The sequence below is a fragment of the Electrophorus electricus genome, chromosome 1 (genome assembly GCF_013358815.1).
Source record: "Electrophorus electricus isolate fEleEle1 chromosome 1, fEleEle1.pri, whole genome shotgun sequence".
NCBI classification, from domain to species: domain Eukaryota; kingdom Metazoa; phylum Chordata; class Actinopteri; order Gymnotiformes; family Gymnotidae; genus Electrophorus; species Electrophorus electricus.
The window spans coordinates 1,329,257-1,352,500 of NC_049535.1; the positions used below are offsets into that span (position 1 = coordinate 1,329,257).

The 23,244-nt window shown below is 45.9% G+C and overlaps 1 protein-coding gene across 9 annotated transcripts in view; it reads right to left on the reverse strand.

Annotated features, from left to right (window-relative positions):
- plekha7b (pleckstrin homology domain containing, family A member 7b) overlaps positions 1–23,244 on the reverse strand; it is a 68,132-nt gene that overhangs the window by 15,952 nt on the left and 28,936 nt on the right. For 7 of the 9 annotated variants that reach the window (XM_027007461.2, XM_035533252.1, XM_035533259.1 and 4 more), the window contains 8 exons: positions 17,332–17,415; positions 11,049–11,160; positions 9,380–9,484; positions 8,715–8,787; positions 8,346–8,446; positions 3,704–3,879; positions 1,132–1,554; positions 367–907 (listed from right to left, as the gene is read on the reverse strand). In XM_027007461.2, the coding sequence (XP_026863262.2) occupies positions 367–907; positions 1,132–1,554; positions 3,704–3,879; positions 8,346–8,446; positions 8,715–8,787; positions 9,380–9,484; positions 11,049–11,160; positions 17,332–17,415 (1,615 nt within the window). Of the gene's footprint in view, positions 1–366; positions 908–1,131; positions 1,555–3,703; positions 3,880–6,089; positions 6,282–8,345; positions 8,447–8,714; positions 8,788–9,379; positions 9,485–11,048; positions 11,161–17,331; positions 17,416–23,244 lie in introns of those variants that run through there. The other 2 variants (XM_027007464.2, XM_027007468.2) reach the window with 2 other exon arrangements.

Below are 23,244 nucleotides of genomic sequence, written 5' to 3' on the forward strand. Positions count from 1 at the left end.
ACGTAATTAGTAAGTTCACACACAGCCTGACTGACACTGATCATGGAGTGTGAGTAACTGTTTCCTAGCAGGGAGCTGAGATGTCGTCTGTGTGGTGGTCTCTCTCATATGTAGGGTGTGGTAGGGCACACACACACACACACACACACACACACACACACACACGCACCTGTGGAGACTATGTGAATCCTGTGTCAAACCATGTGTGAAATCCGTTTACAAAGTTCAATATAGTGGGAAACCAGAAGGCAACTTCTTCTCACGCAGAGGTTCCCATTGACGTGGAGGCTGCCACGACCCAAGCTGCTGGGTGGAGCTCCAGGAATTCCCCAATGCAAAGGCAATGCCAAGCGTCTGAAGACTGACCTTGGAAACCAGGCGTCTTGGAGAGCCGAGCCCGGCCACGCCCACGTCCACGCCCACGTCCACACCCCGCGCCTCGTCCAGCGGGCGCACGGTCACCCGGTCGGCCGGTGTGTGAGGCCTTCGGGGCGAGAGCAGCCTGCAGGGGCCGCCCGGCAAGGGGAGGTCGCACGGGGAGGGAGGCACGGATACGGAGCGCGGCACCTCCAGCATGACCCGGAACGCGGCCGTGTCCGTGGAGTCGGTTGCGGTGAACATGGGCGCCGTCGGGCTGCCGTGGCGGAATGCCTGCCTCTGTTGCCACTCGTACAGCTGCCACACGGTGCCCTCCCTGTTTGCCAGACGTTCGTCCATCGACATGCGGAAGTGGCTGAGACGGTCCTGGGCGTATTTGTAGTCGCTGGGCATGTTCCGGGCCGTCGGGGGCGAGCCGCCCGACGGGCGACGGACTGGCTTCGGTAACGACTGGTAGGCCTCCATCATGCCCGGCATGGGCTGCATTGGGGGTGTTCGCCTGGGAAGTGTGTATTCTGCAGAGGCACGGCTGCAATCGCAAACAGAGTACACATCATTGAACTCAGATCACATGACCACAGAAAACGCAGCTCGTCTGTAAGAACTACACATAAAACGTAACATTTTTGGTAATGGTAATGATAACCACCAGCAGAGGGCGCTCTTTCATGACTCTTGAGCAAAGCCCAGCACAATGTAATGCTGGGTTTAGAAAAGCGCTGCTGTTCTGGGTGGTGCGAGACATCCACTGACCTTTTGACCTCTCCTTTCTGAACCTTGACCCACTTCTCAACCTGCGCAAGTGCCGTCTTCCTCTGCACCTCCTTCTCGGTGTCCGTGCGAGGCACCAGGCCCCTTTTATACACCACGCTGTCGTTCTGGTCGGCGTGAAGCCCATTCCTCTGCGCATGTGGTCCTGACGAGGTGCGGGACGGTGCGCCGGCTTCTGGAGGGAGAAGGTCAGCATCCGTGTCTCCCGGGAAAGAGACCTGGACCTCCGGTAATTCCTTACTGCAGCCGTGCCGCATCTCTGCCTCCCGCCCCTGCTTTGGCTCGCCGCCTGGCACCTCCTCCCACCCTGATTGGTGGAGGCCCTCAGCCTGGGCGGAGCCTTTCCTGCTGCTGATGATGTGATTGGTTTGGGGAACTGCCTGTTTCTCCACGTTGAGAGCTTCCCTGTGGGGAGAGGAAGAGTGTTGCTTTGTTATGCGTCAAGTATCAATGCAGTGAGGGGAATCCATTCAGGTTTATCCATTAACTAATCAATTTATTGATCAAGACAGCAATCTAACAGCAGTACGGGAGACGAGTTTGTCTGAACTTGGCGAGCGACTTGGCATAACGTGCGCGGGCTGGAACTGATCAAAACAAGGAGATGCATTCAAATGCAGAAGGAGTTTAATAAAACTGAAAGTGTGTACAAACAAAACCAAACATGAGGCAACATGGAACACTGGGGAGGAAAACCAGAAAAATAAGAACAAAGCCAATATATAACTGACAAGAAACAACGATACCGAATCTACACACAACCAAACGAACCAAAATAATATAGCCTGGCAATCAAAACACGGTTTAAATACTGAGACTGATGAAGACCAACTAGACACAGGTGAACATAAATGCCGGCAGGGATACAAGCAAGGGTGGAACAGAGCGAAACCAAAACAAGGAAGCACAAGGAAACAGAACCAGGAAAGAAACAAAGCAGCGTTGCCATGGGAACTGTGACGCCAAGGAGGGCATTTCCCTTTGGATCTACTCGCCTACTACAGTCACATTTTCTTGTTGGGTAATTACGATCACCCTGACAAGACAAACAGATATAAATACTCTTATAAAGAAATATATAAATATAGATAAACCTATCAATACTCAAACATAAATATAGATAAACAGATCAATACTCTTTAATTCCGTCTGAAACGTGAATGACTCCCATTAAGTCTCATAGAAGCTTCGACGGCCCCTGAAGAGGGCAGTGGTGGGACTTGAACCAGCAGCCTTCTGATTACTAGTCCAGTACCTTCACCACTGAGCAAACACTGCCCGCTTGTCTTACAAGTCTGGCCTGATTAAACTGGAAGATTCTCCTCATTACATCACAAGTACCAAAACTCACCAAGTTCTACCCAACATGTGGCTCAACATTGCTCAGGTAACTTAACGCCCTCCCCAAACACAAACACACACAGACACACACATGCATGTGCGTGTGATGGATTGGTGCCCCGCTCAGGGTGATCTAATCATAAAATGACCAATCATAAATCATGTGCTATTCCCGCCCCACCCACACGACTGTGGCTGCTTGGAGAAGAATATTTGTACCAATAAATCGGAAATGATAAGGAGCGCATTCAAAGTGTCCAGGCATAGCTGGACTTCCCAACCGAGACTGCCAGACCAACATGTTCGTTACATCGTCAGCATGAGATAGACATATCTGCTCCATGGAGTACTGAGGTTACACTGTGAATTTTAATTAAAAATGTCTATTTACACCTCCTATACCATGAAAACCATTTTATTATTAACCGACTTCTCATAATTTTTATTCATTAGATACTATTTTTTTATGCCCATGATATCGTATGAAAGGACGTGACCCCTAATCTTAGCCTTTATGGGTCGCTCTGTCCCGGAAACAAGCAGCCCAGCCCACTAGATGGCAGTGTTGCACCATGACAAAGAACAACGTCTCCATTGTGACACGCGCTTAAATGCAACATGACCACAGCTTGAGGGGAGACGCCGCCACGGACGTGTCGCGGAACCACCTCGTCCTCTTTCGCGTCCCTGTACAAAACGCTGTCTGTCACGGGTGCTCCTCCGGGGACCGGGACCCCGGGGAGCAGCTGTTCCGCTCGCTGGACTGCAGAGGCAGACGACAGAGGCAGATGGAGGCAACACACCTCGGAGTCCCAGCAGCAGAGGGGAGGCCGCACACTGCAGTGCGGACAGAGAGGAAGACTACGGAGGAAGGCCGCAGAGGAGGACTGTGGCAACCACCGCATGCGGGCAGCAGCGCAGAGGCGGTGCTTAGAGACCGCCGCTCAGGGAGTTCACGCTCAACGCTCAGTACGCTCAACAAAGTGCCACATTATGAAATACAGGAGAAATGTGATACCGTGAAACTGAGATGAGTGCGCGTACACGCGGGCGCACCCACCCACCCCATGCTCTGGACGGCATCTGACAGCCTCTCTGAGATCAATTAAATATAAGGAGAGAGTGAAGAAGCACAGGCCTGGCTCTACAAAGGAAGAGTGAGGAGGCGGAGCTACAGGGAGCTGGTGGGGGTGTGGTCCAGGATGTGACTGACCTCTTCAGGCTATGACTCTGCATGAGTGCAGCCTGGTTCATGGCGCGTATCCAGCCGTTCATGTCCTCCTGCGTATCGGCGCTGAAATAGTAGGTGCGCATTCCCCCGTGCTCGGCCTGGGAGCCAATCACAGAGTTCTTACTGTAAATGTACGAGCGCATGCCTGTGTGGCTGGCCTATGGGGACAGAGGAGGGAGCAGAGAGAGACACAATGAGAGACAGAACTACACAAGGCACCAGTACCAGAGAGCATCTCATGTGTAGCTTGAGCAGCTGACATTGAGCAGAGCCGTAGCTAACTCATAACTACACTACCCATAAACCCTCCGGACCGGAGGACTACTGTACTACCCATCAGCCCTGTGGAACAGAGGACTACACTACCCGTCCGTGCATCCATGCACTTCTGCTTACTGCTGACTGCCTTTAAGCACTGGGATCTAAGCACTGCTAGCTAGCATGTCCAGCGCGTCCAGTCCAGGTCCTGCAGGCCTGTTGCTGTCCAAGCATGGACTCGCTCTCTGTCATTGGCCCAGTTTTAGAGATATTGCGGCACTTCCTAGCTCACCAGATCACATCAATTCCCTGGAGCCTCTCACTTTTTATTTAAGAATGTCTATATTAAAAGGTGCCAGCCAGAGGCCTGTTGCACTGATGGCAATGAGCGTGTGGCCCAGGCAGGAGTCAGGGGCTATCCAGCACAGGAGTATGCTGACTGGGGTAGGGGAGAGAGCATGGCTCACTGGCTCAGAGCACCGGGTCTGCATCACATCCACTCTCCCTCCATCCCTTTTACTCACACACACGCTCTCACACACACGCTCTCACACACAATCCTTTTTGATGGCTTCTCTTACTGTTTCATCATTAAGTAACGACTAAAGAGTACACTGGTTACAGTGGTAGTGTGAGGCTCCTGACAGCAGTCTGCCAACAGGGGCATTCAATCTGTGTTCCAGTTGTATTTCTGAGGACTTTAATGACTTCAGATTAGGCCTGCAGTAAGAACCAGGCTGTGCTGTGATCATGAGATAAGCTGAGCTGAAGAGAGCTGTGTGTGAGCACAAAGCCCAGACACCTCAACACTCTCTGAGATTTCAGAAAGGCTTTCTCATTAAAAACGGAGAAGCAGGAAGAAACCGAGGTGAATGTGAGGTCCTTTCCCCGGGGCAGCAGCCTGCGTATTCCCACCCACAATCATCACATTCCCATAGTCCCAGTGACCCTGAGATAGGACTGGGAAGTTCAGCCCTGCTGCTGCCTTAAACACTTTGACACGACCATAATAAAGGTCTCCTGCAGTCTATGGAGAAAGGAAAAAACTCATATCCAGGTCTGCTTCCTTGATGGGAACCTGACAGCCATCTCAAATCAAACCAGTGGTCAAACTTCCGGGCCTGGAGTGGGAGGATCAGCTACGTCTGCCAGACCACACACACACACACACACACACACACACACACACACACACACACACTGCAGAGGTTTTGAGTTCAATCTGGTGTGTCAAACCAGAGAAAATACTGAAAATATGAACATATATTAGAAATATTTCTAATTATTGAAATCTGGTATCTTCACATATATTTAACCCATATGTGAGATGTTTGTGTTTATGTGAAAAGTATATTCTCTTTATATACACAAGCTAAGCGGCTATCCCACTGGGTCTCTGTTTAAATGTACCCTCATGACATTTTTCCAGGGGGACGTCAACCATATCAACGATACATACCAATAACTGAGACATATATATTACATATATTCCAATATTTTGAAATAAATGCATAACATATTTGTAATATATAAATGTGATAAACATACTTTTATATTTGTTCCTTGACATACGGACTAGAATTCAGAAACATTTAACCAGAAGAGATTTTTAATATTTACATAAAATATGCATAAAAGAAAAATTCTGAAAAAGCGTAGAAAACTGTTACATGAATTGAAGCACTGAGGATGTTGATCATTTGGTGACAAAGCAGAGAGTAGGTGCTACGTGTGGGCGAATCGTCAGAGAGCACACAGCACCCTGCAGCACTGAGCAATACCAGTTTCCCCCCTGCCCTGCCCCTGTGTTGGTACGTTCCAGCACCCAGCCTCAATCACACCTGTACCGTCAGATCCGCACACAGCTGTGAGGATCGGGCGAGTCCAGCGTGGGGCAAAATGATACAAATTGAACACAAGGGAGCTGTGCGGAGCTGGCATTGCTCATTCCTGAGAACAGAGGCAAAAAAAAAAAAAAAAAAAGCCAGCACACATTCAACCGCCTGTCTGCGGACTTCAGACACGCGCTCTTTTGAAACCTGGTCTGGAGAAAGATCAAAGGGCAGTGGGAGGGGTCATTCCCTAAAGAGAATGAATGGAAATAGAATACCTATTCATGCAAGAGTCAGAAGACGGCCCTCCACCGCACGGCTCAGCTCCCATAATGCACCAGGCCACAACGGGAGGCAATCAGCCAATGGAAATGAAAGAAAGACAGTGAGTGATAGGTCATGGGCCAGAATGAAACATTCACAGTAAAACCATCATGCTGCATTAAATGGCCCCGGCTTCGGAAGGGTTCAGTTGTTAAAGTGAATTATATTAGCTGTCACGTGAGTAGGACGAGAGGCGGCAAAGCTGTCTGAAAAGCACAAACACAGCAGAAGATGAGAGAAGAAGGTGACAGGAAAACCACGCCAACTAACTGCTTTTGTTCTTCCTGCTTAGACTGTCCCGTGAAGGGTGGGTTTGTTTAACTGGCGCTTTAGTTCAGATTCATCCGTGTAAACTGAAGATAAGGCTGATGACATGGTAAACAAACCACTTCCTTCTCTCTCTCAGTCTCACGGCAAGCCTTCCCAACGTGTAAATTAAAGCGCCAACATATTTCTGAGAACAATAACCTTGCAACTACATTTGCGGCATTTAGCTGAGGCTTTTATCCAAAGCGACTTACAATTATGGCTGAGTACAACTCAATTGAGGGTTAAGGGCCTTGCTCAGGGGCCCAACAGTGGCAACTTGGCAGTGGTGGGACTAGAACCAGCAACCTTCCGATTACAAGTCATGTACCTTAACCACTACAGACATGCAGATCATGAGTGCTACTAGGCCTGACCTAAAGTGCAGGGTCTTGTTCCCCGAGTCGTTAGCAGCAGGACAGTTCTACAGGACAGTTCTACAGCTGCAAGGCAGACTAACAGAGACCTCCGCTCTAAGAACTTCCTAACGCTAGCTGGCAGAAGGGAACAAGGATTCTCTGCAGTAACCGCAGACCAGGTATTTGGAAAATATTATGGATAATTCATCTTCCCGTTGCCGCGATGGTCTGACAAATTCCTGACAGAGAAATATGAGCTGCTTAATAACAGAGGAACAGCGCACTGCTTGCCACAGCGTGCGAAGCTGCATGTGCTAGCCAGCCCCGGGGAAGCGCACGAAACTTTCCTCTGGTATTGCCCTCCTGACAGGGCGCACGATGTACAACCCAGCGGCATCCGGCCTCTCGGTACCGTGGCACTAATGCGAGTGGTACTCATGGGCGAGATGCATCACGCGCCGCGTGAGCCACACTAAGTGACGGCGTTCCGTGGCTCACGCTGTGCTTACTTATAGCGTATGGGGTCGATCTCGACCTCGGCAAGTCACACACGGTTCGCTGCGGGTAATGGCGTTCCCGTGCCTCGAGCAGGAAATGGGATGAAAGCAGACGGGGGGTGAAGTGCGAGCAGTAACTGCACCAGTAACTAGTGGAGCAATCCCAGTCACTTAAGACTCAAGCATGCAAGCTTGATTTGAAAATGCCCGTGAGCTCATTTCGTGAACCATGGCACATTTAGAAGAGTGCATGCTTAAAACTGCAAAGTGCTTAAAAATGTTCCCACACAGCCTAATTAAGAAAAGCTTGATTATTTCTTGCTTTGTTGCCTCTAATAAATGGCCATTTGTCTGTGTAATAACAACTCGGTTTGGGCTCCTGCTTCCGGCAGTGAAATGCTGTTTTACGTGATACAGTGACGGGTTTGAGCGTAAACTGGCATTGCTCTCACTTGACAGTTAATATTATCAGAGCACAATCAGCAGACAAATGCAGGACAGGAGACACACACACACACACACACACACACACACACACACACACACACACACACACACACACACACACACACACACACACACACACACACACACACACACACACACACACACACACACCATGAAGATGGAATAGCAGCTCAGTGCCAGAAGCCGTAACAGCTAAAATGTCAGGAATTCCTGAGTCATATTCAGCCTTTTTGCATTCCTTCGTTTACTGCACCTCAGTTTATTTCTTTAACAAAATCACATGAACAAAGTGCACTTTTCTCAAGAATATACACAGACACCACCAAAGTACAGGCTGACGACACCAGCGATGATAATCTAAACATTACTCAGAACGTTTGTTTCTTACCTAGCACTGCCTAAGAATGATCTATGGGGTGATCGTCCGGTCCCTGCCCAGATGGGGACCGTGGACGGCAGGACAAAGAGCCCACCCCTGCCCCATCCACCACCAGACCACTACACCCAGTCATGGAGGGGAACCGACCCGTTTACACAGCTCCCCTGACCCGGCCTATCCACATCTGGGGACGGCACCTACCTTGAAGGCGTACTTGCGGCTGATGTGGTCTTCGGGCTCCACTGGGGCGATGACATAGCTGGGGAGAGGAATGCTACTCAGAACCACCTCCTCTCGGCTGTCTGCGGAGGAGCAGAGCCAAACAGAACTGAGCAGAACACGCTGGCGCTTCCAAACACAGACGCCAGTCCAGACTAACGCCATCGAACTCTGGACTGACGGGAGGAACGTTAAAGGGAGACGCTTTCCACACTGAAGCTGTGCTCCTAATCAACACGTTTGGCAAAGACCTGACATTTAATCGTTTCTAAGTAGGTGTGGCCTAATGTTAAAGAAGCAGGCACAGGTACAGCTGAGCATAGGGCATCGAAATGCAATTTGGTGACTCACCTTTGTAATAGAACAGGCAGAAGTCAGACAACACAAACCACTTTCGCTTCCACAGCCTCATCCCTGAGCTGTCCTGTGGGAGAAAGCGGAGCAGGATGTCAGCTGCCTTTCAAACCTTACCATTCTTCATCATCATCATCATCAGCAGCAGCAATGCCCATGCATATTGGGCTTGAGCTAGTGGTGGTATGTGGGGAACTCTTCACTCCATCAGCCTCTTCAGTAGAGTTTCAGCAGGGTATGGACTATACAGTGGCTGTACAGATGGACACTACAGTGGCTACAGTGGTAGTGCAAATAGTCATTACTGTGGTCATGCCACTTTATCTTTGAAAGGGTGCACACACGCGCGCACGCATGCACACACACATACACACACACACCTCTTTTGTGGCAAAAGGCAATTATTTTCCTTAAAGGAGTTAATTTCTTCATCAATCAATGTGCTACCATGAAAAAGGTGTTCAGAGTGATCCACTCGGTTCACGTGGTCAGCGTTTACTTTGTAAGAGAGGCACGTCATGATAATTTATCATTCTCCTGGCCTCCAATCAACATAAACGTTGATTGGACATGGTGTCTGCCTGCCAATCCTGGGGGCGGAGCTTACCTGTTTGTAGAGCCAACCCCGCACCACCACAGCCACGCTTGAGGGCGGAGCTTACCTGTTTGTAGAGCCAACCCCGCACCACCACGGCCATGTTTGGGTTCCTCTGGATGGCGTGATCCCGTTTGCCGAAACTGTGGATCTTCCCACTGGGTTTGGAGCTCTGACCGGGAGAAGGACACACACAGACATCCCAGTAGGCATGCAGCCCTCACTTTGATTCCCCTGCATACTGCTCAAGTGCACGAAAGGAACAGCAGGCGCTGAGGCTCCTGAAATGCGCATGGATACCACCGCTATGAGATCATTAAAAGAAACCTGTGTCTCTATCTGCAGGAACAGTGAAACTAACTTTATTAACAGTCCTTTCCTCGTCCTGGAAAAGCACACCTTTCCACTATGTTTTTTTGTGGCTTTTAAGTAATGTAAATGTAGACAAAATATTGCCAAGTTTTTATTGCTGCGTAAGATGAACCGACTGCATGAATGATATCAACAGTTCACAGCGAAATCAGTCGCATGCCTGCAGAATGACGGGTGATTAAAGCGGGATATTAAAAAGGCACAGATCCGTTTCTGAGCACACGACACAGAGGCCCAGCGCCGAGACCCAGGCACACACGGGGAGCTGGTTGCAACCGCACACAGTACAAACTCACTGAGCTGAAACGCTCCTGGCATTAAAACCTGTGATCCATCCAGGTCCTGCAGGCTGTCTCTGGCCCTGGGACAGAACATGTTGATAGGACAGTCATGAGTCTGCTCTCACACATCAATTCCAGCTCACGTGAGACGCACAATAGGGGTGTCACCAGAGAACATACACACACGTCACCTACAGCAGCACAGATGCCAAGCTGAAAGAGACTGTGCCACGATGTGCCAACAGATCCATACCAGAACGAACATGCAGGGCAGTAGGTCCCTCTGCTGTCCATGCCAGCTGGGCTGGACGGAGGGTGAGAGACCGCTCTTGGGCACAGTTGGCACGGAACAGGCTGGCAAGGGACCAGCCCAACACACCTGGGTCCCACCTGAAATGCCCCTCCAGATGGCGCCAAGATCAGCTGAACTCTGCACACACTCACCCCCAACCAGAGCCAAGGTGCATCGAAACAGGGGCACGGTGTGGCACCTCCACCAGCCTCAGCTTTCAGCCCTCACAAGCACGAGGAAAACGCCATGAGTGAAGCAGCAATCCACACGCTCTCAGCTGCTGCACAGGTCATGTTTTAACTATAATGATGCGGTGGAGACGGTGACCTGGCCTGGAGTTTACAGCCTGTCCAGGGACATGCTGGTTAGGCCAGCTTCCCCACACTGGAAAAAAATCACTAACCCATTACTGGTTCCAATCAGCCCATTAATCAGCATCAGAGCCGGCGTGCCAAAACAGTTGAAATCAATTTAGGTTCCACATTCGTCTATCAGTTTTCAATACAATTTAATGCAAGGTACTTCAACTCTTGGTGTGCCAGTTCAGGGGACTGTTCCATAGCTATGAATAGTCAAGTTTAAGAAAGTGCCAGAACATTGTGGTGTAAGCTATATTCAGAGTAACTGTAAACAGCCATTTTTGTTGATGGTTGTGTCCACCTCCTCTCTCAAAGGCAGCTTCTGTAAAGATCATGGTCTAGTTCCCTCTACCCAAATCAACCCCTAAATCACAATGAGAGAAGACGTAAAACAGGTGAAGGTTAACATTAGCAAATGACCTAATCCCTGACCTTTGACCCTGAGGTGGCGTCCACAGTGGAAGAGGCGACGGCCGTGGAGGACTCACTGACCATACTGGGGGTCCTCTGCTCCGGTGGCAGCCTGGACATGCGGGAATTTGCCCTGTGGAGAAGACGACATACATGGGAGAACTTAAATTCAAACTGGAATAATAAATGTTGTGAAAACACGTGAAACACAGGGATTGGGGTGGGTTAGGCATTATGATTCCTTCAAAGCGTGGTTTCCATTACAGGGGAAAGTAGCACATTGTTATGGATAACCGTTGGGTGAAGAGTCCATCACAAAGCAGGACAGGGAGAAAGAGACAAGAAGTCCACTTCACACACTTCCACCGCTTTAACATGGAGATACTTAAGAGCACTGGGAACAACTGTGACACAAAGACGCGGCTAGTAAATAAAAATTAACAACATCAACTAAATCCTGGGGCCCAAAAAGAGAAGACAGACGCTCCGACGTCCTCTTAGAGAAACACACTACAGGCATGAGTGTGTTCAAAGAGGGGCATTTCACACATACTTTCCACACACTCTCATTCCAGTCTAAAGCACTGCCAACATTCCCCTTCCATCAGAAGGGTGTTAAGTGGCAGGTTATTAAAGGCTGAAGAACAACCATGTGGTCCAGGACGACGGCTTCTCTGCCATTGACCAGGTTTAGCAGGCTAGGACATGGACCTGCTGGGGATGGGCTAGGAACACAAGGCCCAAGGAATGCATGGAACCAGAGGTCCCACAGTGCCCCCTAGGGTACAGGAGACACCTGCACTCGCACTATGAACAATATGAGCTGATTACCAAGCAGGCACTTAGGATCTCACATTCAGAAACCCAGTTAATTAATTATGCTAATTAAGCATGCATTAAAAGCAGAAGTGAAACTTAACCCTGCCTTCTTCCCAAGACTTCAATAAAGTTTAAGGGTGGTGTACTGGAGCCTCCACACTCCAGCCATGTTGCTCTCCAGTATCCCCTGCTAACACTCCAGCTGAGAAAGGGAGAAACCAGAAAGACTAAAACACACCTTCACACCTTTCAACTCCAGTGCCAGGTCTGTCTCCAACAGTGGACACAGTGGCTCCAGTGCCAGGCCTGTCTCCAACAGTGGACACAGTGGCTCCAGTGCCAGGCCTGTCTCCAACAGTGGACACAGTGGCTCCAGTGCCAGGCCTGTCTCCAACAGTGGACACAGTGGCTCCAGTGCCAGGTCTGTCTTTACTGCACACGATAAAATCCTTTCCGACATAAAAGCACCTGCTGACAACTTTGCCATCATGTATTTGCAGTCAGTGCCAGAAGAAAGTTAACAATCTACCAAATATAAAATATTAACCATTTGTACTTAATTAGCTTCAAAAGAAAAAAACAAACCTTCTGTCCAGACACTAAGGGATCAGCAATCTAAGACTTGTATGACAGAGTTTAAATTTACCTCAGAAACAGAATATTTAAAAAAATTAGCTACTGTCCCAGCCACGTTTATGACAGACAGGACATGATCACTAGAGGACACTTCTCAAGGCTGAAACTAGATCTTTCTTTAACGGCATATCTGAGGAGCACCCAGCCCAAGAATCGTCCAGAAGCATCAGTTTCATCAAGCTGCCTGCCATCATCGCTCAGCTGACTTGGATAAAACAGGACTAACATAGATCCCATGGGAGACTATCCAGGAACACACATGCAGCCCAGCTAATAAATCAATATTTAGTAAACATGTAATGATTAATAAATCATATGTTTTTTTAAGAAACACCCACGAATAAACCAACAGCTGCAGATTTTAGCAGAAAAGCTGATTTTTGGAGAAACGTGTCATCAGACGGAAAAGGGCAGTTTGTGTTTACGGAACGCTTGGAGTCATCCAGGAGTGTAATGTGAGTGTGTTTAGTGCCACACAGAATGTCCCAGTGCAGTGTCAGCTGTGTGTGTGTGTGTGTGTGTGTGTGTGTGTGTGTACTTTACCCACAAAAACAGAAAATAATTTACCTCCTATATTTTAACCCACAAAATGATATCACTGAATGACAAAACAGATTTTGAACAGTGCAATAAAACATTGCATAGTTTGTGAATAATGACTGTCCACGAAGTACAGTTAAGCTTTTGGTCAGTATCAACACCAAACAAAACCTGCAAACTCCAGGTTTCTAAATACAAGGTCATCAAATTAAAAGATAAACAAAAAAAAAAGCATGTGGTTAAGCAGCTAGATGTCACCCAGTCAAGCACATTCCAGAGTAGCAAAAAGAAACCGATGCTATGAATTTTGCTGCAACGCCTGCTCACCTCAAAGTCACAGAGCCAGCCAGTCCCAAAATTGACACATGCATGTGTGTGAGCACATACACCCCTCGTTGTTCTGTCTCCGCTTAACAAAGGTCGCGTTTCTTTTCCTGTGGAACATAAGGACTTCCTGTGGAACAGTGGTCTATGGCCAGATGTCAGGAGGTGTTAGGAGGTGTCTAAGCAGAACGCAACCTCAGCAGGGCCAAGCAAGGATCTCCACAGCAGATGAAAGCTTGCCCGTCTCTGGTTCCCTGGCTCCCGCCCAACATTCTTGTGCATCCGCTGGGCACCGGGAGACTACACGCTGTTTGATCTGCTCTTCCGTACTGTTTTTCATGGGTCATGTTCAGGGTTCCCTCGGAGATTTGCAGAGAATTGCGGACTGTCCGTATTTCGCTGCGAGAAAGCAATAGTGAGTTCACACCGAGGTCACAACGAGCCACTACCATGAAGATCACACTGAATTCTGACCATTAGCCATGATGTAAACCATCCATGGGCTACTGCAGTCCTACCCATCCACATCTTTCAGGGGTTAGGAGGTTTGGAGCACTTTACAGACCAAAAAAACAAAACAAAACAAAACAAAAACCTGGAAGAATTACATTTTGACCAAAAAACTATCCAAACACAAAATGTTATGTACATTCAGATGGACATAACATCACTGAAGACATAAGGGGGTGTTCGGGTGGATATGACCTTGATATACCATTCCTGTTTTGTGCCAAACAGCTGCAATGTCTCAGCCAAATCATCTACTACAGTGTTACAGGAGGACCGCAGTGCGGATACACTAACTGCTGACTGAGGAGGTAAAAGCGTTTTAGTTTCTACTGTATAGAAAAGTCTGATGAAGAGCTGCTCCCGGTAATAGGAATCAGTGTTATGTGTTCTGGCCCTCCTGGGTGGTTAAATAATTCAGAAGACCACGCAGTGTTGGTTCCTGTGAGATGGAGTAGGCATCCCTGTGCAGTGCAGCGTGCCACTTTGTTGGAGAACAACACGCGGGTCAGACGAGCACCAGACAACTCCACAGCGCTCAGACCAGGCCAACACATCAATGCCACAGCCTCAGGAGACTGGAGAGACACTGCACTGTGCATACACAGGCTTGTCTGTTGGGAGGTGTTGACAATCAGACTGCTTTTTGTTCAGAACTTAGAACGCGGTTATCCAGGACCTCTTTGTGTGTGTGTGTGTGTGTGAGAGAGTGAGATCACAAACAAATCTGTCCCAATCCAGATTGATTCCTGAGACTCTGAAACCCACACCTTGGTTGTCATGGAAACCAGCATCAACCGGCCAGTCCGGAAGGCTGATTTTGATGGGCCCTTGTTCACAGTACTGCGTGAGGCCCCGCTCACGGATGAGCGGACGTCACAGCTGTGAGGCGAGGTTCATTTTCCACCGACACACAGGAAGTGAGAATGGGCCGTTTCAAAAGAGAGGGAGACAAAAATAACGAGTGATATGGTCATAAAAATAGCCAGCCAGACTGGGTAGGGCCTACCGATAAGCCCTGTGACAGAGAATCACCCTCTCCTGCAAACGCGAGGACTACCATTCACAGGCATGTGGCAGCCCTACAAAAGCTACTGGAAAAGAGCCAGGTCTCAAGTGAGTTGCTGTGACACTTTTAATTATATCTTGCCGTCAATGGGACTTACACAGTTCACTCCCTGAAAGTCTTAGCGTGACTGCCAGCTAGCTGCTAGTGCCTTTCTGTAGTGACTGGAGGTAGGAGTACATCACTAGTGCAAGCCACAAGCAAGTCTCAAGTTTTAACCATCAAGTCTCAAGGCTTAACCTTTAAATCCCAAGTTACTGTGGTGAGAGTCAAGTAGTCATTCCGCAGGTGGAGGAAACCAAGAAATTCTGATGATGTATCCATTTCCATATTTAAATCAGTTAAAAGACAGTGGTAATAAAAAGTTGAATTTTATTTTTACCATTAACAAAAACTGCTCCATTTCTCCTTGACTTATTAAGGCCTCTGTCTAAGGTCTCTCTCATGAGACACTTTCATTGTTTTTATGTTATAGCACACAAAGTATTGCATTTTTGCGCCACATTTCTGCACATGCAAGTGTATATTTTGCACAAATAAAAACATTTTTTGCACAAGCATAAAGGCAGTGAAATCTATTTTCATGCAAAGAATTTTTTTTTTTTGTAGAAAACAAAAATTTGGTACTCCATAAAAGTTTAATGGCATGTTTGCTTCTGCCCTCTACACAAAACTCTGTCTGTGCTCAGTCTTGCTCTCCTGTGTGCTCACCGTTTCTCACCACACGTGAGTACTCTACGTACTCGCTCACACCTACAGAATTAATATGTGCCACAATTTTGGCCAATCAAGAATAACAGAGGCAAATTAAAATATATAAAAATGCAAATATTTATTTTAAAAGTCATTCATTTAAAAAGTTATCTGACTCAAGTCAAGTCAAGTTTGAAGTCATGCATACTAGGCTGTGTTGTTCACCTTCCTCACACAGGGCACCTAATGAGAGACAGTCAGCCAGCACATGGCAGACGCAGACGGACCATCCATGCCCACCTGCAATACAAACCATAACGAGCAAATCCAAGCAAACTGGTCTCAGAGAAAAATGTCTGAGCTCTGAAATATCTAAAGTCTCAAAATGTTCTTCACTTAGGTCATCTAGAAAACCCTGCTTAGAGAAGAGGAGAGGAGAAATCTGTGTGGGAATAACATGGTCTTTCCCCTTTTATGTTGTAACTTGATGCATTATGTTTTACGTTTACAGACAAGCAGTTTGCAGATGTTGCACTAGAGAGCCTTCATCATCTCTCTTAGCAGTGTCTCGATTAAACCACAGAACGTCCTGATCTCCTTCCCAAGACCCTGCACTGATGGTAATAGCTGTTACTGCCATTATCTTTGAACATCCAAGACTGATTTACAGCTCCCAGTCAGCCTACACTCAAAGACGTGTGTGAGTAATAACTGCCTCATTACCATAAATCCATTTACTATGATAATGATACAGCCTTATATAGGCAATCATTTTGAAATGAAAATACAGAACCATGGAAGAACGGGAGGGAGGACTGGTTTATGAGGGGGGCGGTAATGGAATTCAAGAATGTCATGAATAAATCAAATTTCTTTTGACATTAGCATGTGTTTAACATTGTCATTACTGTTACTGCAAATTTGCCCTGCTAACAGAGCGGATATTCCCACTGCATCTGCCAGTGTTATCAAAAATATCAATATATCGATACATATCAGTACTAAACACTGAATACCGAATGTTCATTTCCAGCAGTATTGACACTATTCTTATCAAATGCACTTTCACCATGTTTTGACCCAAAGAAAAATGCAAAATACATGAGCCATCGTGTATGTAAACGGTGCTTCAGAACAGTTGCAGCTAAATCTCATTTAAAAGCAGCAGAGGAGCAGAACGTGTCTGACCTCGCAGCCATTCCGTGACACAGCGGACGTGAACCACCACGGTAGACCGTGGCACACAACGAACTCTTCCCAAAGTGACAACAGGAATGGGGATGTGCGCTATGGTAGGCTGCTCCCTTGGGAACGATAAGAAAATATCTGTTAACATCTTGTGACTGCATTTATCCTGCATGGTTTCAGCTTCTGTTCTGAGGTGGGTTTGTATCATTTTTCCTTCAAAAAATGTCAAATATTGATGAATTGAAAAACACTAAGAGAAGAGAAATTTCAGTAAATACCAAGAGAAATTTTATATTATATTATATTATTAATAAAAGCCCAACAAGTTCATCTGCCTTTGGTATAAAGGATTTCAGTATTGATTTGAGCCCCTGCACTGTTCTCTAGACACTCAAGCCCTGAACTTGGCACTGAACTTTAAAGAGCTAATGGTAGCTGGCAGGCACATAAGTAAACAATCAAACAAATAAATAAAGTGCTAGCTCTTCTCAGAGACAAAATAAGAAAGAAACAAAAGGTAAAAGCACTCACGGTTCGTGCACGACGAAGTCTGTGTTTTCTGGAGATATCTGTCCTGTCACAGGATGCCGGAACACCGTGGTCTTCTCGTTATGGCTGAGGAAGGAGAAGACAAGAAAAAGAGTAGTGAGGAAAAAAGCCCCAAAACACGAAAAGTAATAATGTTTTAATCGAGGCGGTAGGATTGGGCTCCTGGGTGCTGCAGCTTCAGAACAAGCATTGCGCTGGAATACTCCCACATTTACGGCTCACATCAGCATTCCCAGCAGAGTGTGGAATGTGGTACAGGCCCAACGGCCCAGCCAAGCCCGGCTCTCGCTATTTCACACAAAGTGTAGACCTCAGCGCAAACCCAAGAACCATGCCTGGAAGCGTATCGATTTCAATGACACGGGGTACTTCATCTCTTAACTAGACCAGCAAGGCATCTCAGTGTCAGCGGTAAGAATAAGACGGAGACAAACGGTGCTCTGCTGGTGACAAAGGGGGGCAAAATAATATGAATAATCTGGTTTTGCCCCCCTGCCTCCCATTATAAGGGCATTATTTCATCTAAGGAGATGGTACACAATATGGGAAATATGGGCACAATCCAGTCATTTCTTTGCACATTTCCCAGGGCTTCAGAGGGTCTTATCCGGAGTAGTGGCTATCTAATGACTGGATGGATGTCTTTGTGGGCCAGGGAGAAGTTCTCCTCCAGGTTACCTGCCTTGGTTCCGCTATGTCTGCGGAGAACAGAAATCAAAGGAAAGCACCCTTAGCTGTTTGCCCAAAACAAATCAGATCTTTGGGTCGCTGGTGGGTTGATATGTTCTCATGGTGATGTGCAGGTTACACTGAGCACTAAATCGGTCAGAAGCGTACCATAGTGAGTCCTCCCTCTCCCTCGTACCATAGTGAGTCCTCCAGTCCGGTCATTTGGAAGACTGGGAGCTGTACTTTAGCATGGGAAACCCTGACAGCTGGTTGCACACCCTCCATAAGGATGCACGTTTTGCAAGTTTTTCTGTGTGTTGACTGAATAGCTCATGGACATCACCACTCAGGACAGCACAGCATGGCTCGGTCACATGCCGGGTCCCGCCAGTCGACATGCAGAAGTGCCAGGTCCACAAGACAGTGGTGACCAAGGCGACCAACACCTCCTTGGACTCAGCCCCAACCAGCAGGGCATGAGAAGCGTCACGTGAAGCAAACTCGCTTTTAAGGTGTGGCACGAAATTCAACAGCCTGCAGGAAATGACACCCCGTTCCTGTCCCTGTGAAGACCGTCGTCAAACCCTTTCACTGACATTGCATGGCCAAGAGTAAAAGTCTGTAAATAACCACACACACACACACACACACACACACACACACACACACACACACACACACACACACACACACACACACACACACATCTGAGTACCAACACCACCACATATGGTATGAGTAGTGAAGTAAACACATTCCTTGACTACACAATTCTGATAACACCGAAACCACCAATATCGATACAGTTTCTTGTAACACATCACCATAAAGATGGTTGCTGGCAGTTTAATAGAGGGCTTTCCATGGAGGTATTTATCGACAGTGGTGTTAACTTTCAACACGATTCAGCCAAGCTGACGTTATTCAGTGCTGCAACGTCAGATCCATCTCCCTGTTCACTCACCCATGTAATGAGTTTACAAGAGCAATACTGGCCTCCAAATAAATAAACCAGTTAACATTCGCACGAACAAGCAGTGAAGGAAAAAATATCAAATTGAATCCTAATCAAACGTTAGAGTAGCATCAAGCTTGGCAAAACGTTTGTTATTAGCCATCTGTTAACAGGCACGGAACAACTGTCATAAGAAAAGCCCAGAGAGCTGAATCAACCAGGCACGCAGATTCCAACCTGAAGACGGTCACTCCATCATCGGAATGCCAAGGCGAGTAAACCCAGGCGTTCTGAGAGGCTCTCCATCAGGGACGCGGTCTCGAGCTTCTCTAGAGGGGAGAGCGGCTTTGGTCTCAGCACACAACCCACCAACAACGAGAACTGGCTCACCCTGCAAAGCCCAGCTCAAATACAGTTAGCACTAGAGTCCATATACTGGTTCATACACTGGTCCATGCGCTTATTCAGGGCCTGTACATCCACATTAAAGTCACAGGCTTAATGTGCCCATATAGTTTTTCAATTCAACTTGATTACAGACCTAATAAACCTAAAGTACTGGATAATAACCATCACATTCACTCAGAAGAAACTTTTTTTTTTTTTTTTACTGGTGATGGGCTTCTTTTGTGTTTGAACATGTGTCTTATTCAGGATTTTATGTTTATTGACTGTAATTAAATGAAGTGGGATTAATACGGAGGCAGTCTACTCTTCTATACACTCTCCAGCCATTTTATCAGAAACACCTCGTAAGAGTACAGATGCAGGGCGCAGTTTGTGTTTTACCAGTGGACAGTTCAGTTTCTTAGCACAGGACATTTGTTGGCTGGTCGTGTTTGGGTGGTGGACTGATACCCGTAACCCAACACTGCTGCCTCCACAGGACTCACTCAACCCCCACAGCTATACCACTGCCATCTTAGTGTTAAGGCTCTGCCCAACGTGATCTGCCATCCAAAGAAAATCCAGTCAGCTATGGTGCTGTGTTCAGCAACTGACCAGTGTGGAGTTTATTTTGTTTCAAATGTTTCAGAGAAGAAAGTTAAAGGGAAATATTACACTTTTAGGGGACAACTGTACTCTGCACACACGGCTAATGATCTTGAAAGCACTGATCAGCAGCGAATGCTCAGGTAAATACCTTTGGATTTGCTCAGCAAAACAGCCTTCATTCAGAACTTGAGAATCTATCCAACAATGTCATTTCCATTCAAGTCATATGTGCAAAACACTTATGTTCCTTTCAAAAATGGAAAACTCAACAGCGCTCTCCACAAATTCACACCTGCTTGTGAGCTGTATTTACTCCCGAGTCCACAAACCTCCCTCAAGTTTCACATCAAGTTTCATATAAAATGCTAGCACAAGCACTAACTACTCCACAAATGATGACGCCACTAGCTAGCTGGCTGTCCTGTCAGCTAATAGACACTGTCACTTGACTAACTTAAGTCACATTTCACTTTAGCTAAGGTTTAAAGAAAGCTAAACAAAATGATTTAGCTTGTGTTAATACCAACATTAAACATTAGCTGATTTAAAATTAACTCAGTTCACATGATAAACCCCTGGACTGATGGATCGATCTAGCATTAAGGCGTAAACTCTGGTAAGTGTACAACATATTGAATTTCAGAAGCACTTTACTTGCACAGCTGATGAGGGTCCTGTGTCCAAAATGTATTGTTTCTCTAGTAGCCTTGTGTGCTTCACTGCAATTTAACACACACACCTCCCTCTCTCCCTCTCTCTTGCCAAAAGAAAATTATATTCTTGTGCTTTTTTGTGAATGTCTGTCTGAATAAAACAAGTCATCTCTGTATATAGATAAAATGGCAAGTTGTTGCTCACAAATCTTTCTGTGTATTCCCATATTTTCGATGTCAGAGGTTCCAGTGCCCTTTGGAAAAACTGCACTGCAGAAGCCTGTAGGAGGCAGTTATTATTTTAGTAAATACTTCTGAGTAATGTGTTTATGAGTCACAGCGTTTGGAGAAAGCTTTCCGCGCGCTTAAGGATATTTCTACTTTATAAATGATTAAAAAACAGCATGATTTATTATTAAGTGCTTTCAAATAAATTCTCTCATATAGATAGTGTTTTAATGGCTTGGTAATTATTCTTCTCATCTTCCTTATTTACCGTCAAACGTTTCAAGTATAACTGTCTTAATTTTTCTCTTAATATGTCTAAAATAACAAAGCTTCAGTTTTGTTATCTGGGCTTTGTCTAAAGAGTGTCTTTTTGTGTTTGTTGTTATTTAACAGTGTGCTTTCATAACCTAACCCTAGGATGTCTAACCCTAAGAACTTGGGCCCATTCACAAAGCTTTTTAACATGTGAGCGCTGATCTGGGATCAGATTCCTTTCTTATTTCCCATGGCCTTACTGACAAATCTTAGATCAGAACTCCTGCTTCTAAAAGTTTTAAATTCAGTCAACACAAAATGTGAACCAGTTTTCTATTTAGCATAAGTTTCATAATAATCCAGTTTTTATTTTAGGGTTGGTACCAAAAGGTTGGTAGCAAAGAATCTTTTCCCTTACATTTCTAAACTAAGAATTTGCTTGATACAATAACCAATATAAATACATTATATACAGTGTGTATATATATATATATATATATATATATATATATATATATATATATATATATATATATATATATATATATATATATATATAAAATATAAAAGTGTGGTATTATGTCTAATAAACAGGATATGAGGAACTCACTTTACATCTGTCTTGGTGTCCTCAAGACCAGTATTGTGATTCTCTCAAGACCTTTTTTTTTTTTAATCATGAAATTACAAACATGATCAGTCATATTATTTGATAAGGCCTGCTAGCTATCTAGCTGGTTAATGTTAAAAAGATTACAAACACACTAGACTCAATCCCATAGAATACCAGACTACAGGCACTTGAGAGATCATGTCATGACTGGTACAATTATAGCTTCTAGCAATTTCCGATTGGCTGGAGGTTTGGCACAAACATTCCTGTGTTTTACTTCGAGCAGAAATGAAACCTGAGGGAGGTTTATGGAGTTGAGCATAAACTCACAGACAGGTATGAGTTTTGAACATGGAGAGTTCTGCTGAGTGTGCTTTCAGGCTCTGAATGGAACCCAAGTGCTGTGCACATATGAGTTTTAAATGCAAATTACATTGTTGAGCAGGTTTTCAAGTTTTGAATGAAAGCAGAGTGTTTGTTGAGTAAATGCCCAAAAGTAACTCTGTAGACCAGTGCTGAACAGGGTGGAGACTGGCTGATGAAGTCTCCATGGCAACATACTCAGCTACAGGGCACAACGATACACAAGACAGGTGTTTCTACTAAAGGGAGTGTAAGCCACAGATTCAAAGGCAAGTATCTTTTTTTGAAAACAAATAAATTCACAGTTACAGTTATACACATCTCTCTGTTGGCTTTTGCTTATGCATAACAGTCTGAAGTACAATAATAACGTGGCGTCCACCCCTGGACCAGAATGCAGGTGGCTGGGTGGCGTGGCTTGGACAGCCTGCATTTGTAAACAAATTCATGTTTAATATTACTTCCAAAAAGTAACTGATCCTTGTGTATGTCTTGTTTAGTCTAGTCTAGCGTCTTGTTCTGTTTAGCTCAACTTGTCTATTGAAACCGTGTCACCATTTACGTGCTGCATTCAATGTCTCTTTACCACATAACTAGATCCCTTTCTACTTGTATGCAACCGAGGCTACAGGATTTGATTTATGTAATTATTTATAATTGCTAGAGTGCAGACTGGTCATATCTGTCATAATCCTGCATCATTACACGTTATTTAAAAATGTTATTTAGTGTATGCGAGAAAGGTTACTACTCATGTAAACCTGCACATTGTGGAAAATAAAAAACCTTTTGTGCTTCTGGTGTGAACACCATGAAAAGAACTAATCTGACAAAAGACAAAATATAGCCAGTAAAATCTAATTTTTAAAAAGTGTGGTTTGCAAAAATTCTTTTGTTAGAGGAATATATAACCCAGCTAATTAGTGCTTTCTGAAAGGAGCTTTCACAAGAATCTCACAGAGAAGTAGAGAGGATTTCAGCTCTCAGTGGGACGGGAGCCTCGCCTGTGTTTCCTTTCCCAGGCTGTTTTATTTAGTAGATTTATAACTGAAATGAAGCCAAGCTTGAATAGACAACGGACATGTTTATTCAATCATCACTGCCTTCACCCTGCTCCTAGCTGACGGATGTTGGTCTGGACGTTCTGTATACTGTAACAATTT